The sequence below is a fragment of the Cyprinus carpio genome, chromosome A15 (genome assembly GCF_018340385.1).
Source record: "Cyprinus carpio isolate SPL01 chromosome A15, ASM1834038v1, whole genome shotgun sequence".
Classification (NCBI taxonomy): Eukaryota; Metazoa; Chordata; class Actinopteri; order Cypriniformes; family Cyprinidae; genus Cyprinus; species Cyprinus carpio.
Window position 1 is genome coordinate 12454537 of NC_056586.1, and position 17762 is coordinate 12472298.

Consider the following 17762-nt stretch of genomic DNA (forward strand, 5'->3'; position numbering starts at 1 on the left):
GAATGGTAGCATATTACAATTCAAAATATTGAGCAGCACAGCTGTTTTCAACATTGATAATAATAAATGTCGCTTGAGAATCAAATCAGCATATTAGAACGATTACAGGATCATGTGACACTGAAGACTTGCGTAATGATGCTGAAGATTCAGCTTTGTATCAAAGGAATACATTACTTTTTAAAGTATACTGAAATAGAAAAGTTATTTCAAATTTTGTTTTAAAAAAAAAAGTTTTAATCAAATAAAAGCTGAATTAGTGAGCACAATAAATTTCTTTCAAAAACATCCCTATTACTCCAATCTTTTGATGTCCAGTGTATACAAACCTTTGCTGTTCCTGTCTGTGATCCACAGAACACTTTGACCCCAGACACAAGAATGACTTTCTGCTTCAGCTGAAAGCTCCTGCTTTCTTGCAGATTTATAAAGCCAAGGGCTTACAGGGTCAACTGTTTTTTTCTATAAAGGAAAAATACAATCTATTAAGTAGGTTGTGTTTATTATTTATTAGCAACCAAGAAAAAAAAAACCTAACAAATACTTTAAGTAGCAGAAAGGCTTTAGGAGTAAACACACTTAATTACCTTTTTGAAAAGCATGTTCACAGTAAAGCAGGCTCCTATGAGAACAGCAGCAGTAGTGTACACATATACCCTGTTCTGCCACACAGTCAGCAGGTAGCTCTCAGTGAAATCCCAAACATCTTTCAAAGCACCTGTAAAGGCACAGGAATAAAGTTTGCACACTTGACTCGTCGGGAACAGTGTAAACAAACAATAAGCGACATCAGTTATTGATGAGATAGACAATCAACAAAGATCAATACTGTCTCACAACTTAGTGAGCTGCCTACACACAATGTTTACCATGATTAGCAGTTTTAATTTAACTCAGTCCTGCTGGTCACTTATCAGCTATGCATTGCGATATTGACCCACCTGACATCTCAGCGCCGACTCTACAATACAGAAAACACATGAGTTCATCTCAGGTCATTTTAACTCTCCACGTGAGACTTCACTGCTTGAATTATTAATCACAATACTACGTATATAATTTATTTAAATCGAGTAATAAACAATATTAATACGACACAAGTAACATTATTATTATTAGGCTACTGAATATCGTTAATTAAAATAACGTTTCTATTACTAAATCAGTGTGTGCATTAAGTTAAAATAAAGTTACAGATCTACTGTATACACGGTAACAAGCATTAATGTCTTATGAAAAATAATGTATATTTATATCATGTTTTAAATTGTGTGTGTGCGCGCATAACATTAACATAAAGTTACAAATCCACTGTATATACAGTATTTAAATGTATTTTAAATATGACTTTGCTTTTTATGTTGAACACAAAAGATGTAGATGTTTTAAAGATTGTTTGTAAGCAAACAGTAGCCATTGACTGCCATAGTATTTTTTCAATACTTCCATAATACTTTTATTCCATGCATACATCAATGGACACCGTCAACTGTTTGCTTACAATCAGTCTTCAAAATATCTTATTTTGTGTTCAGCAGAAGAAAGAATCTCATAGAGGTTTGGAGCAACTGAGGGCGATGGTTTTACTATAGTAAAAATTAGGTAACCATGTTTTTTGGCGTATTGATTTACATTTGTATAACCACAGTTTTAGGCTACTACAAATATCATTGTTAAACTTTGGTTAGTGTAGGAAGGCCATGGTTACTTTGTAGTTACCATGAGTTAAGTATAGTAACCATGTTTTTTTTTTGTTTTATTGTTTGGTAGTATTGTTTTATTTGTAGTTGTTTTATTTGTAGTAAAACCATGGTTAATTTTTTTGGTGTAATGTTCCTTTAATCACCGTATTTTTGGGTGAACTATCCCTTTAATTTTTTTGTCAAATTCAATAAAATATTAATTCAAGAATGGATATGACATGAAGGAATTCAGATATTTAATATTTGTCCATGAGCATCCTCTTGCGTTCACTCGCGTCATCAGACGCACGTACTGCGCATGCGCGACTGGGACTTTAGTATTTTTTTTTATTATTGAAATATGTAATATGTGAACTGGGGGGTGGGGTGTCGTGTAGAGTTGCATTGGACTGCAAGCCCATGGGTGGGTTTACAGATAAATGCATGACGGTTCAAATGAAGGAGGATCTAATCTGACTGACACTTCATGTTCTTTGCCTCAAAGCTTGACTCGGCTGTCTTCTGATCGCTGTTACGGTGCGAAGCGGCGGCTGGCCAGCGGTGCTCGAAGATACCGGCCGGTGTGTGGACTTCTGTCGCGTTTCACATCACTTTTCAATGAGTTGTAGTTATATAAGTGGTTTTACAGGACTCACTTGCTTGTCCGTCTTATAAAAGTAAAAATGAGCGCCGCGGTTTACGTTATATCCACGGTTACCGGATATGTGCTGTCCTCGGCATTACTGCTGAAGTATCCGTCGCTGCTGCACCGGCGAAAGAAAGAAGCCTTCCGGAGCAAACACATCTCACACCGCGGCGGTGAGTGACATCAAGTCTACAGCAGCCCGAGGCTTCTCTCACTGAGAAACCCTAGTGAGTTGAGATGTACAAAATGCTGACTAGGTAGAAAGCTCACTAGGTTTTGAGACGCAGGCAATGAAAGCCTCTTACAGGGTTACATTCATAAGATTGCTGACTGTAGCCTGAAGTCATCCACTTAGAACATATTTGTCTTTTATATAATGAAAAGCCTGTTTTTTTTTTCTTTAGGTCATATTTCATAATCATGTTGAGCCAGTGTTGGTTCATCATTGGCTTTATTGACTACACACTGTGGACTGTGAACCCTAGAATACCTTAGAAGCTACATACAGTCTTAACATAAACACCACCTGAAGTAATTAGTGGACTGCCAAAAGTAGATACCAAGCATTGCTTTAAAATGCATTTTGTCCTTTGTTGTTTTCCTTCATCTCCAGGAGCTGGTGAGAACTTGGAGAACACAATGGCAGCCTTCAGGCAGTGAGTTTCTAATGGGCCGAGGTTTATTGCTTGGATTTGCATGGATGAGTGTGAATGTGCTAAAACCTAACATGCTTAGTTAACTTTGTATACTTGATCTTGACTAATTCAGAAGCATCTGAAGTGTGTCTCTCAATCATTCATCCAGGTGGCATTATCAGTTGCACATTTTACGATGATCATGATCATGGTTTATGGACAGATGCTTTCTTAACTCATCTGTTGTATATTCTCTTCTTCCTCAGCGCTGTTCAGCTGGGCACTGACATGTTGGAGCTGGACTGTCATCTGACCAGGGATGAGCAGGTGGTGGTGCTGCACGATTCCAACCTGAAGCGGTCGACTGGAATCAACGCCTACATTTCTGATGTGGCTTACGCTGTGAGTGGAGAAACTTCAGACATCCTGCATTCACAATCGCACGCCAAATGTTTGAAGCCTTGACTAATTCGCAGTAGGGCTAAAACTCTTATGTACAGTACGTATGTAAGTATACGCTGTATAAGTGTTTGTGTGTTTGTCTTCTTAGGATCTTCCACCTTACCTTTGTAAGCTTGGGGTGACGTTCAAACGGGGTGAGTGTACAGTCCAGGTGATGTTCAACAAATCTGATTTAAGGTATAATCAAGCAGATTCCCAGTGAGCCTGTAGCGTTGCTGCTAATATGCTACAGTGAAGTACAACACTGATCACGTGAACTCCTTTGTAGAGAAGTGCATGGCCCATTATAGCATGCACTTCTATAGTGAAATTAATTTTTTTCAACTTTTCAGTTCATCTTTTCACTCAAATTTCAGTTCATCTTTTCACTCAATTGAAAATCAAAACAGATGCACGTTTTTTCAGCCACTGTATACGTTTCAAATATGAGTTGTATACATTTAATGGTAACTAAGACATGTATGTCGAACTATTCAGTTATTGCTGATGTGTTTCAGAGTGCTTCTGTGAAGGAGGAGATGACAAACGCATGCCTCTGCTAAGAGACGTGTTTGAATCCTTCCCAAACACCCCTGTAAACATCGACATCAAGGTCAACAATGACATTCTCATCAAGAAGGTTTGTGAGGTGTCCTGCTGTCCTGCTATGTGATGTGATTTTTTCCAATCCTTCCTGCACACATTTCATTTCCTCGAATCCTCTGTCTGTGCATGTCAGCACTCCTTTTTTCTGTCAGGTGTCCGAGCTGGTTGTCCAGTACAACAGGGAGCATCTGACCGTCTGGGGAAACTCCAGCAACGAAATCGTTAAGAAATGTTATAAAGAGGTGATACACTGGTTATTAGTAAACAACATAATTGAACTATTAATTGTCCGAAGTCTGCAAAATGTCAATGTCTGAAGTTTTTCTATTTGTTTTGTAGAATCCACAAATCCCAGTCTTGTTCAGTTTGCCCAGAGTGCTGCTGTTGCTGGGTCTTTTCTACACAGGACTCCTGCCCTTCGTCCCGCTGAAGGAGCAGTTCCTGGAGATTCCCATGCCTTCAATCATTTCCAAGTGAGGAACATATGTGACGCTGGACCACAAAACCAGTCATAAGGGTCAATTTTTCAAAATTTAGATTTATACATCAACTGAAAGCTGAATAAATACGCTTTCCATTGATGTACGGTTTGTTTGGGTCGGACAATATTTGGCCGAGATACAATTATTTGAAAATCTGGAATCTGAGGGTGTTGAAAATGGCCTTTAAAGTTGTCCAAATGAAGTTCTTAGCAATGCATATTACTAATCAAAAATTAAGTTTTAATATATTTACAGAAGAAAATTTACAAAATATCTTCATGGAACATGATCTTTACTTAATGTCCTAATGATTTTTGGCATAAAAGAAAAATCTATCATTTTGACCCATACAATGTATTTTTGGCTGTTGCTACAAATATACCCCAGAGACTTAAGACTGGTTTTGGGTCACATATGCATTTTAGTCACACATACATGCTCCTATATTTCTTCTTCCAGTATTTAAAAATTTTTTAGATTTGGTCCTTCGTAGATTCAGGCTCAGCAGATGAACTTTGTATGCTCACAGAACTAGACATTTTCTCTAAAGATTTAGTTGGAAATCTGAAAAGTGATGAATATTTTGTCTCCTGCAGACTTAAATATCATGAGCGTCACAAACGGAGTCAGCGTTTCATAACATGGCTAGCAGACACGTAAGTTTATGTGCAATCTGGCCTCAATAAACCTTTTAACTAAATATTTTCTTAAAGGGATACTCCACCCCAAAATGAAAATTTTGTCATTAATCACTTACCCCCATGTCGTTTCAAACCCGTAAAAGCTCCGTTCGTCTTCAGAACACAATTTAAGATATTTTGGATGAAAACCGGGAGACCTTTGACTGTTTTGTAAGCGAAGAAAACAAAAATAACGACTTTATTCAATAATTCCTTTGTCAACGGTCTCCTCTGTTTCTCTCATTATCACCGTATGCTCATAACAACATGGGGATAAGTGATTAATGACAAAATTTTCATTTTGGGGTGGAGTATCCCTTTAACACGCTTTAAGTGTTTCTTATGGGAAAGTACAGTAGTTAACTGCCTGCTTTAGCGTTTTTGCACATTCTGGCCTTATTGATGGAAGTAATTACAAGCATTAAAAGGCTTAATCTTAGCCCATGTTATTCTAATACATACTAGAGTCGTAAATATGCAGGAATGATAATATGGATGTATTTTCAGGCTCCTCATGAGAAAAGCATTATTCGATCATCTGACAAGCAGAGGAATACAAGTGAGTACTCCAAATGAGATTTAGGTCATACACCACATGCACTTGATGGGTAAGCGTTGCTTTGAGTGTTATGATGTGCATGAGCAGATGGCAGGAGCTTTGAATGGAATTTCGCTCTTGATTGGAATGTCATCATGGGACTTTTCCACTGGACTTTGTTTTTTCCCTTCCAACCGCAGGTGTATGTCTGGGTGTTGAACGACGAGGAGGACTTCAAACGGGCCTTTGACCTTGGGGCTACAGGGATCATGACAGACTTTCCCACCAAGCTAAAGGAGTTCATGGACAAAAACAACTACACTAAATAAGATTTGTAAATGATCAATTAGCTATTCCACTGATATTTGGCCTCTAAATGGGCCATTTAATTACCCAGCATTCTTTGATGTGTGTGTCTATGAGTGTAGGTGTGGCAGCTATCAGTTTTGCATTCATCTGCAATCAGCGTCAGAGCCATTTTAGAGCATACAGGATATCTTGCAATCCTTCTGTAGCTTCAAGTTCATAGCAATACACATGATCCATAAAAAGCTGAGGTTATGATGAAATATCAGTCATGTAGGGGTGATGTCATGATAGTCATGACATTTCTGTGACTTTTGCTCTGCAGGCACTTTCATTGTATCATTGACTCGCAGATGATTGTTTTATTACGGAGGGGGGTGGGGGGTGTACTGTGGAATTGTTGAGAGACCAATAATTAGAAGGTATTAGAGATTTTATGTTTATTGTAATGTGTATATTTTGTTTTTGTAAATCAGTTTATTTTGTCAATAAGATATTGTCAATTTTGTGATAAGTTGTGGCTTAAAAGATGCCTCACTATTGCTTGAACTGTTAAGTGTAGTTTAATATATGACCAGTCTGAATTCTGACACACTAACTCAATCTTCATTATTACTAAGTCAACATAACTTTATGATATAACAGTAATCAAGACTACAAAATAAAACACCATTGGAAGTATGGTGGTTATGTACCATTAAAAAACATCTTATACAAGTGAAAACTCATATTTGAGCTGCTTCAAAACCTATTTCTGCTTTTCCTTTATATCCACTCCAACTCATCCAAATACATATAGGTAAAATTAGTGAACAAAATTATGCATAGGGAAATTTTTATTTGTCAAGTATTCAAGCAAAAGTCTTTAGGTCAGAAGGTTTTGTGATCATGAAAAACAACGTCAGTCAAGTGTGTCCAAGCTTTGACTGGTTGTGTATATTATACACTGAAGAATGAAGTTGTGTTGGAGTGTAACTGGGTCACAAACAAGTGTAGTATGTAGTGGTCATGTAACATTTGAATGTACATTTGCAATAACAGGAAAAGCGTTTAACTTAAATATGTTGGTGGTTTTACAGTTTTGCTGTATTGAAAGGGAAAGATAAACAGAAACATTTTCTCACTCTTTTAAGGAATTCCTATGAAAAACAGAATGCATTCAAAATTTGGCATGACAGTAACTCACTCCTGAATGGAGGTGAACTTAAGACTTTGGATAATCAAGCATTTGTGGAGTTCAGATGTTTCCCCTCTTTTGTGAAGTGTATATGGATACAGTAACTCTTTGTGCTGTGTTTAATTTTCTGGTTCATATTTTCTCAAAGCCGTTTTCAGTGGTTGTGTATAAATTTATTGCACAGTTTTAAATGTAAAAGATAGTACTGTAATTCAAAGATTAGTTATTATAGAGGATATTTGGTATCAGCAGCACAGTTCTGTTTATATTTGTGAATATGCTGCCATTAAATCTATTTTATAAATGAATTTAAACAGACTATGTTTTACCTTTGTGTTTTTATGGGCTATCAAAGCAATTAAAACCCCCCATAAAACTCTTTTGGGCCTGTGGACTTTTACAATATCTCTTCAAGCACACTTTCCAAATTGCCATGGTTTAAAAGTTTAACAGTGGATACAAATTTGTTACTTTAAAAATCAACCCCGGTACATGAAAGTGGCCAAACTGGGAAAAAAAACGCATTTTGGCCAAAAGGGGGCGCTATATGATAACTAAAACTTGCTCTAACTAATCAAACATGAAATATAAGCACTGTTTGTGAACGTATATCATTTTACACATATACTGCGACATAATACTATATATAATATATGGAACATGAAATCGTCTTAAATCTTACATTTAATTCCTTGCCATCGATTATATGCGCATTCTTGCTATTTCCTAATGAATTAAGTGTTGAAGTTCTTCAAGATGTTGTTTAAAAAGCTTAAAATGAAGAATACTTACATAGTTGTATTTGTTAGGCCCTTAAAACATTTTCATCAGAGAATGAACACAATGAAGTAACTTGTGCTTCAACCCTAAAGTAAAATAAATACTGAGTTCTGCCTAAACTCAGTCAGCTCTGCAGGTTAAATACCAGCCTAAATTATGATTGGTTGTTTTTTTCACATTCTGACCGATCAACGTAGTGTTGCTATGCGTTTGCCATGCGTTTGCCCCTCAGTGATTGGTGGAAACAGCTGTCATTCGCGTTGTAGGTGATGTACAGTGAGCTCGTGCCCAGACAAAACTTGGTTTACATGCACCACGTCCACACTGACCGCGAGAGAATCGGGATCGGAATGCACGCGCAAAGTTTGTCGTGAATCCTGCTTGACTTTCACGGGAGAGGAGCACGTGCCACTATCTCACAACCTCGATTTCTCCTTTTCAAAGGTAAACGCTAGATATTTTAACGAGTGGTCAAATATGAAAGTTTGCTTTGTGTAAATGATGTGAACTGCTATTGACAGTGAGCTGCGTGAGAGCGTCAGGTCACGCGGACAGCGTTGCATTATATTCGAGCTGGAGATGCTGGATGGTGTGATGTGCTGCAGGTCCGCAGTGGTACTGCTGGTGCTTGTTTATCTGTCACTTCCACCAGCAGCATCAGCACCACTGCAGCAACGGCAGTGGCACATGGATCATTTCTGACAGTGATCTCCTTAATCGATCTGTTTACATGACATGTAAGTCTTATCAGTCATAAATGAAGTCATTTCTGCATTTACAGCAGCATTAGTGTGCACTTTATCCAGTCTGCGTCATGTCTGAGTTCTCCGCGAGATAAACGTGTCAGTATTTGATTTGATTAGAGACCTAATTTATATATATAGAATATTTTATAGAATATGTCATTATGAATTTATTATTATTAATAAACAGTAACATTTAGTAGCCTACTTAGAATATTTAGTGGAGTATTTAATATTTAGAATATGCATTTAAGAATATCAGAATATGTAATAAAATGCTAATCTGCATAAATAAGATGTATAATTTAATAGAACTGAGTACTATTTTATGCACAACTTTTATATATTTATGTAGAACATTTTTTAAATAAAATTTCAGTAGAATATTCAGTATAAACAGAATTGATGATTTGACAGAATAGCATCACCAAAATATTTGATCTTTAGAATTTTTTGATTGAATGTTATCTAATATTATTTAATACAACTGAATACAATTTTTATGCACACATTTTAGATATTTATGTAGAACATTTTTAAATAAAATTGCAGTAGATTATTCATCATAAACAGATTTGATTATTTGATAGAACAGCATAACCAAAAACATATTTGATATTTAGAATTTTTTGATTGAATGCTATTTAATATTCAGAAAAAGTTAAGGACATTTAATATAATATTTAGTATAACTGAACTGCAGCACTAAAACATTACACTTCATGACCACACATATAGTTTGCACTTTTTATGGACTTTTTAGCTACAGTATAAAGGACTTATATTATATTGGCTGTGTTTTAAATCCCTAGTAAGATCCCTAACTAGGCACCATTGATGGGTTTGAATACTTGATGACAGTTATACTGCAGCATTGAACAGTAGGTTCAGTAATTTGTGTGTGTGTGTGTGTTGATTTGCTGTAGTATGTTGTAATGGGCTCAAAAGTTTCATTTTAAATGCTGTTTATGGTTCTGTTCTCAGGGGTCAAATTTGAAAGCATGCTTGGGCTGCCCTGAGGAAACAGTGGCAGTAGTGCAGTGTGGCTGAAATCCAGTCCCACACACTGTCTGCTGTCAGTACATGAGGTTTATTACAGCACAGCACTCAATCAGTGAGTTATTACATAAAACAATAAGAAGAATTGATTACTGTTTTATATTCAACAATCTCTCTCACTCTTACATCATCGAATTCGGAGAGCTTTAATGCTGACAAGTAATTTCTGAAACGCTGTCAAATTCAATCCGGTCTGCAGATATTACGTTTTTTAATAGTGTTTCCTGCAAGATACTGTACTATACTGTGACAATAAACTTGCATTTATGAATGCAAATACAAGCCCTAAGAAATTAATGATCATAAAAAGCAGAGCATTTTATTTTTCATGACCCACTATAAGGAAAATATAAGGGCTGTTTAATCATTTTGCTATGACGTAACATTGTATTACACCATTTTCCAAAATTATAAAAGCATGTTTGTGGGGAGGAGGTTGTAAAAATCATCTCAGAGATGCAGATTAGAAATCCTGACTCAAAGTATTTACAGTTAATGCATCACAAAAAAGACACTTAAAGGCTGGACAGCCAGTTAAGGATGGGATGCCGCACAAGGACACACATTTTCCCCTCTTCTATAGCTGCTGTTATCCCCATCAGTGCTGTTTCGGTTACATAAGGAAGGTCCTTATGTTGCACAGGCCTTGAAGTGAGGAGTGCTACAGCCCCTCTGTCACAACAAATGCATCAGAGCACTTAGCAGGAGACAGTAAGGGGCAAATTAACTAAATTAAAGGTACTGTTCACCCCAAAAGAGACATACTGTAAATGGTATTTTTCCATGGAATGCAGAAGTAAACATCCTCATGCAACTCTTTCCATAAAACAAAGAGTATGGCTTCAGAAGTCTTGGAATATAGCGCACACGTTATTGGGACTAGTTTAATGGTGCTTTTTGTCTTCTTTTTTTTTTTTTTTTGTTGCTGCATCTAAATATGCCTACTTCCATACAATATAGTATGCAAAGAGAGTGAAATGAGTTTGTCCAAATTCATTCAAAGTTTTTGAAAAAAAGTAGGCGAAAAGTGGTATGCATTCGATGGACACTTTACTATCCCATGAGGCCACAGCAGAGGAGTTGTGAATAGTAGCTGGTAGGTCATGTGACAAGTGATGACATGGGGGATAATGTTTATCTGGATACTATATAGAATGTGTTTTTTTTTAAAATGGTAGTGAAGTAAGTTTTGAACCAAATGTATTTATTTATGTTCTTAGCAGTGTTTGTACTATGTTGAGCATTGCAGACCTAAAAAAAACACTCAGAACGGCTTAGAAAATCCTATTGAATCTTTTGCCGTCATATTAGTTTAAATAGTAGTTCTAAACCTCTCTGACGTTCTTTGTTCTGTGGAAGTGATTTAACTTCAAAATATCTTCTTTAATGCTCCACAGAATATAAATAAAGTCATACAGGTTTCGAACAACCCGAGGAGGAATAAATGATGACAGCATTTCCATTTTGGTGTGAACTATACCTATACCCTTGATAAAATTACTCTAAAGCATCTTATAAGATGTGTTGCTTTCCATCTAGCTTGCGTCCAGCTTTGTGATCTGTACCACAGTTTATGTGTTGCTTCAGTGATCAGTATTTGAACTGGTTATGCCTGAAGCTTCATCAGCGTTCACGGATCAGAGCTCATCAGATGTGTTTTTGTCGTGACTTTCTCCCTTCGCTTTTATCGATCTGCCTGTTATGGCAATACAAAACCTGGATTCAGTTTGCAGCTGCATGAATTAAATAAGTGAAAGTGATGTGACGTAGCCAAGGATGGTGTCTCGTACTTGGAATCTGTGGTCGGTATTTATCCCATCCAGCTGCACACACACAGCAGTGATATGTGGAAACAGTTACACACACACAATGGTGTCTCGTACTTGGAATATGTGGTCGCACACACACACGGAATAGTGGGCAGCCACTACCTGAATCACTTTTGCTGTACTTTATTGATGTTTTCATACAAAATAGCTTATATTTCAGTTTAAATATATTATTGAGACGGAACCAGTATTAACTTTGAACAAATAAAAGCCACTTAGTCTCTCCCAAAGCTTCTGTGAGAGAAAGAGAAATCCATTATCTCATCTATTATGTAGTTATCATACCATTGTCACAAAATGCATCGTTTGGTTTGCAGTAAACTGTAAGAAAACACCACAGGGTCTTTCAGCATCGTGTCCTGAGCAAACTCGCAGAGTCCTAAAATACCCACACAGGTCAGGGTGTGGAACTGGGGCGAGACCGGGTCACCAGAATGCACCAGGGTTTATTTAAAGACGTGTCGCAGTACGAGTGTGCATTTGCTCCAGCTGACGGTTGTGTGTTTGTGTGGGAAAGTACTTCGATCTGTCAGTAGACTCTTTATTCTCCAACCCCACGCTTTGGAGGGGAAACAATGGACAGAACATAAGAGCTGCTTTTTGCTCTGGACTCTTAAGACAGGCTCATCCCTGCCTCAACAAAGCCTTCTGACTGAATAAAGAATCAGGCTGGTGCATGCAAACAAACTTGCTAACCGCTGGACATTCTTAAAGGTGAAGTGTGCAATATCTGCACAACTACTGAACAAAATAGAAAGAGGGTTTGATCATGCAGAAACGGCCACCATGATGTTAGGGTGTTGTGGGTGGTTGTCAGGGCATTGGCCCAAGCTTAAAGAGCCTACACCGAAATATCTAGATATCTATATTAAACATCATTCTACATCTATATCTCTTTTATTAAAAAAGTAATAGCACACCTTTCTTCAACAAGCCACGATTAAGCAGTATTATTTATATACTAGTATTCATTAATGTTTTGAATAATTAGCTTTTATTTTATATTTTTAATTTTAGCATAACTTTTAGTGTTTTTGTTATGTGCTGTTGCAGTTTTTATTAGCTTTAGATTTTATTATTAATCTTTAATTTTTCTTGTTTCTAATCTTTAATGAAATTTTAGCACTTCAACTTAATTTCAGTTAGTTGCCGATGCAACTTTTACGTTTCTCTTCTAATATTAAAATTTTATTTTATTTCAGCATTTAACAGAAATTATTTTAATGAGTTTGAGGCAGTGTTGAAATAGTGTAAATTGTGCGGGACAAGTTATAAATCAAAGTTTAGAGAAATTTTTAAGAAATTGAATGTTTCCAGTTTGCTCTTAACAAGCAGGGCCTAGGGTTCACAGCTGTGATACTCACACCAGGACATCCCGTGTGTGTGTGTGTGTGTGCAGGTGTATACCTCCCACCCCGCCCCACCACGGCCCTCACCTGTGTGTTGCGGTGCTTCCCTTGTGAGCCGACCTGGGCTGGCAGCCCCTTCTTGCACCGCCCGCCGACCCGGCCCATGGTCACCATGACGCGCTCCAAAACTTTCCAGGCGTACCTGCCCAGCTGCCACCGTACCTACAGCTGCATCCACTGCAGAGCACACCTCGCCAACCATGACGAGCTCATCTCCAAGGTAATTATAATGAGCCTAGAATTAACGACCTAACAACATGTGCAGGAACAGGACACGAACAAACATGCTTGTTAAGCATATAAAGCTCTCAGATTAGAAAATCAACACGTGCTGTTTAATGTCACATCAGTTCTGCTCGGATGAAAAGCTGCTCGGTAGTACTGTACAATACAGATACTGTAGTTTCAGATTAACATTTGAATGTGATATTAAATGCAATTCTCTAAGGAATGCGTTTTTTTTTTCTTTTCTTTTTTTTCTTTTAGTCCTTTCAAGGAAGTCAGGGCAGAGCATATCTGTTCAACTCTGTGTAAGTTGTTTTTATACAGGTATTTGATTGTACATTTCTGGTATTAGAAGGAGTTTGATATGGAAGTGGTGTGTTATATACACTACTATTCAGAATTTTGGGGTCGTGTTTTTGAAAGAAGTCTCTTCTGCTCACTAAAGCTGCATTTATCTGATTAAAAATACAGAGAAAATTGTAACATTGTGAAATATTTTTAAATAGGTGTTTCCTATTTGAATGTATTTCAAAATGTAATTTATTCATTTGATGGCAAAGCTGCATCATTACTCTAGTCTTCAGTGTCACATGAACCTTCAGAAATCATTCTAATATTTTGTGGCAATGTAAGTCTTAATCAATTTAATGGAATAAAAGTATTAATTTCCTCCTGACCCCAAGCTTTTGAATCTTAGTGTATAAACTCTGTTCATGTCTACTCTTCTTCCACAACCTAATACCTAATTGTAGCTTCCTGTGCGTGACTGTGTCTCACTGGTTTCGTCAGGGTGAACGTGGGATGTGGCCCTGCGGAGGAGAGGGTTCTGCTCACGGGCCTTCATGCAGTGGCTGACATCTACTGCGAAAACTGCAAAACCACACTGGGGTGGAAATATGTAAGAAAACACTCACAACACATGGAAAGTTCAAGTACATTTAGATAAAAGTGACGTCACATCATAACACAGGTCATTTACGTAGAGTAGGCTTAAAGGTACAGTAGCAAAAACAGGGTTGGATCAGAGAGGTGGTGGAAGATGGTAATATACAACTAAATTATGACTGTTTTGGTAAGATGCTGTAGCTTACATTATTGGACATTAGTTCACCCAAAAATGAAAATAAATTGACTTCGGTGGAGATATCATAAAGTCATTGGACCCCACTGAAGAAAGAAAGTCATACATAGATCAGAATGAGTAAATGAAGACAGAATTTTCATTTTTGGGTGAACTATCCTTTCACTCTCACAAGACCTGTGCTTAGCAAATGACCTACTTGAAGCCCAGTTTACCTGAAGAAACTGACACTTTGAGATAATAGCACCATGTTCGTATGCATGGCTTTGTGAGTTAAAGCTTGCTCATAAAGGCTTGTCTAAGCAGGACACATTCCTTCCATGGCTTCCATTATTAATCAGCAGCTGTGCCGCATGGCAGTTGTTTTTTCGATACTAGTGGATTTCCGGTTGCCCTTGACATGGAGTCTTGACCGATGCGGACACCAATAAGCACACAAACAATTATACGTTCCCATAGTGGCCTGGTTATTTATAAGCACATCAGATATTTGTGTCAGTATGAATGCAGACGTTTCAGAGTAGCAGGGAAGTTTGACCCAGTGCCCTTCTCCAGAAATCTGATGAGTGCTCCCTGCTGCCTGCATCCATCAGCCATAAAAACAAAAGACAAACAGGATCTTAAATGCATTAATGAAACTTCTTTGTCCTACCTATTAATTTATTCAGAAATACATTGAAATGCAATTTATAAATACGTGACTTGAATACACCGCTTCTATGATAAGCATGTTTTTTTATATATATTTTGGTGATGGGGAATAACGTCATAGATGTCAGAGATAAAACTGTCCTGATACAATAATAAAGAAAAAAAAATCCTCATTATATGTTATTATTCTTATATTTTTTATTAAAATTGTGGTCCAACCAACATGCAGGAAAAATAAAAGGCAACTCTTTACAACGAGGTTCAATTTTTTAACATTAGTTAACTACATTAGTTAACATAAATAAACTTCTAAAGCATTTATTAATTGTAGTTCATACTGATTTCATGCATAATTAAAATCAAAAATCATATCTATTAATGTAATTTCATGGACCTGAGCTAACATGAACTAACAATGATCAGTATTAACTAACATTAACAAAGATTAATAAATATTGCAACAAATATATTGCTTATTGTTAATTTTATTTAATGCATTAAATATAATTAACAAATGGAACCTTATTGTAAAGTGTTACCAAATAACATACTGTATATAACACCTACAGACATAGTTGACATAATTTTTTATTGTATTTATAATTTTTTACAACCTTTTTATGATAAAGCAAGGCAAGTTCAGGTTATAAAAATGTCATGTGCTGCAACTCTCCATAAAACATAATAATATTTTAATTTAATAATTCATGATGTTTGAAAAACTTTTTTTGAAAATAATGATAAACATGTATACACTCAAATGTATGGTGGAATGAAAATGGCATTGAAAAAAAAATCTAAACTACACAGAATTAAATTTAATTATTTTTTTATATTTTTTCTTATCATGGACAGTCTATTACTGACCTATAAATGATGACAAGTTTCACATCCAAGTTTGTCCTTCAGTCAATATCGTTTCTCGCTTTCCTCCTGCCCCCAGGAACATGCCTTTGAGAGCAGTCAGAAGTACAAGGAAGGCAAGTTCATTATCGAGCTCGCCCACATGATCAAGGACAACGGCTGGGACTGAGCGAGCGTCCTGGAGAGAGCAACGGGTGGATGGTGAATGTGTGGGTGAATGACTGACTTTGGTTTGCCATTGCCCTCTTAAACCCTCTTCTACCCTCCATCTCTTCCTGACACACACGCCCTTCGCCGGACCGAAACCAGGAGAGTGGGCCGCCCCGGGGGGCTTTGTGTGTCTGGAGAAGAGTGCGCGCATGTGTGTGTGTGTGTGTGTCCGCTCCGGCACATGGGAGCACACTGAGATACATGAATGCATACACAAGGTGTACAGACATACGTATGTTAAAACAACAGCATATCGCATGTCACGCTCATCTCAGCCCGATAGTTTATACTACAAGCGGCTCTATTCATACTTGTATATGACATAAGGCAGGGCTCAGAGGGCGTGTTGTGCTTGGCAGGATCTGAGTCACGAGTTTTCTGAGCTGATGGGGCTTTCTCCACTTTGTGTCAGTGAGAAACTACCAGGGTGACCTTTCCGAATTCAGATTTGCGCCAGTGAGGAGGACTGGCATGGAGAAATCTCTGAATGGAGCTCTGACGGACCAACAAACAGGGCTTAAAGGAATAGTTCAAGATTCAAAAATCAAGATTAATTTCTTTCAAAATGGGGATGAGATTGTCTCTTGTTTTGAATATATTCTGAGTCATAGAATATAAAATGTGTATATGTTTTTCCGATTCTCTGAAGTGAATGGGTGCCGTCAGAATGAGTCCAAACAGCTGATAGAAACATCACAATAGTCCACAATTTATTTTTTTATTTTTTTTTAAGGGGGGGGGGGGGTTCATTGGAGCAACTGTTTAAAGTTAGAATGCTTTGATGGATTTGTTTCTCACAAACACAGCTTTTCACTTCACAAGATGTTAACTGATGGACTGGAGTCGTGTGGATTATTGTGATGTTTTTATCAACTGTTTGGACTCTCATTCTGACGGCACCCATTCACTGCAGAGGATCACTTGGTGAGCAAGTGATGTGATGATAAATTTCTCCAAATCTGTTCTGATGAAAAAAACAAACTCATTTACATTTTGGGTGGCCAGACGGTGAGTAAATTTTCAGCAAATTTTCATTGAGAAGTGGATTATTATTACTCATTATTTGAGTAGTTCATCCAAAAATGAGAATTATTCCTTTAAAGTGCCCCTATTATGGCATTTTTACGGTTCCTAATATTATTTTGGGAGTCTCCTACAATTGGATTACATGCATGCAAGGTCAAAAAACGCTTTAGTTTTCTCAAAATATGCATTTAATATCACCTAATATTCCTGCGATTCTCAAACGATTCGTTCAAAGCAGTTCAAAGATTCAGTCTCTCTACACCCCTCCTTTCTGTGAACCTGCTCTGCTCTGATTGGTCAGATGGCCTAGTCTGTTGTGATTGGTCTACGGCATACTGTACAGCAGTGTCAGAAACAATACGCCTATTTCAATAGTTCTGTATTTTGAACGTTCTATAAAAAATATGAACTAAAATATAAATCTATTATTTATCGTACTTACAGGTTGTGATTCAGTGGAGCAGCTGGTTCAAATAAACAGGATACTGATCCATCTTTCAACAGCAAGCGTTTTGTGAATCCAGCGTTGAACTCCCCGAGATTAGAGAAGCAGTCGTCAGTAGAATGACGTGTTTGTGGGCGGGGTCAAGTTGTTCGCGGCCAGCCAACGTAGAACATAGGCGCGCATTATGCAAATGTGTTACCCCATGATGTGTAACCGTCACAGAAGTGGGATTCGAATTACTAACGAC

General features: G+C 37.2%; 2 protein-coding genes across 3 annotated transcripts; both read left to right on the forward strand.

Annotated features, from left to right (window-relative positions):
- The first annotated feature begins 2066 nt into the window (after window positions 1-2066).
- Window positions 2067-7572, forward strand: LOC109065252 (lysophospholipase D GDPD1-like). Its single transcript, XM_019082248.2, has 10 exons — window positions 2067-2501; window positions 2942-2984; window positions 3230-3365; window positions 3514-3559; window positions 3923-4044; window positions 4163-4252; window positions 4350-4483; window positions 5089-5148; window positions 5680-5731; window positions 5911-7572. Exons 1-10 carry the CDS (start codon window positions 2366-2368, stop codon window positions 6037-6039), a joined length of 948 nt encoding a protein of 315 aa, XP_018937793.1. The 5' UTR covers window positions 2067-2365; the 3' UTR covers window positions 6040-7572.
- A 689-nt stretch (window positions 7573-8261) lies between these two features.
- Window positions 8262-16250, forward strand: LOC109065254 (protein yippee-like 2). Of its 2 annotated transcripts, none has more exons than XM_019082253.2 (5): window positions 8262-8417; window positions 13004-13233; window positions 13500-13543; window positions 14028-14136; window positions 15914-16250. In XM_019082253.2, exons 2-5 carry the CDS (start codon window positions 13117-13119, stop codon window positions 16001-16003), a joined length of 360 nt encoding a protein of 119 aa, XP_018937798.1. In that variant the 5' UTR covers window positions 8262-8417; window positions 13004-13116; the 3' UTR covers window positions 16004-16250. The 2 variants fall into 2 exon arrangements, with proteins under 2 accessions (XP_018937798.1, XP_042626991.1); XM_042771057.1 differs by lacking the exon at window positions 8262-8417 and adding an exon at window positions 8515-8710.
- Window positions 16251-17762: the final 1512 nt, after the last annotated feature.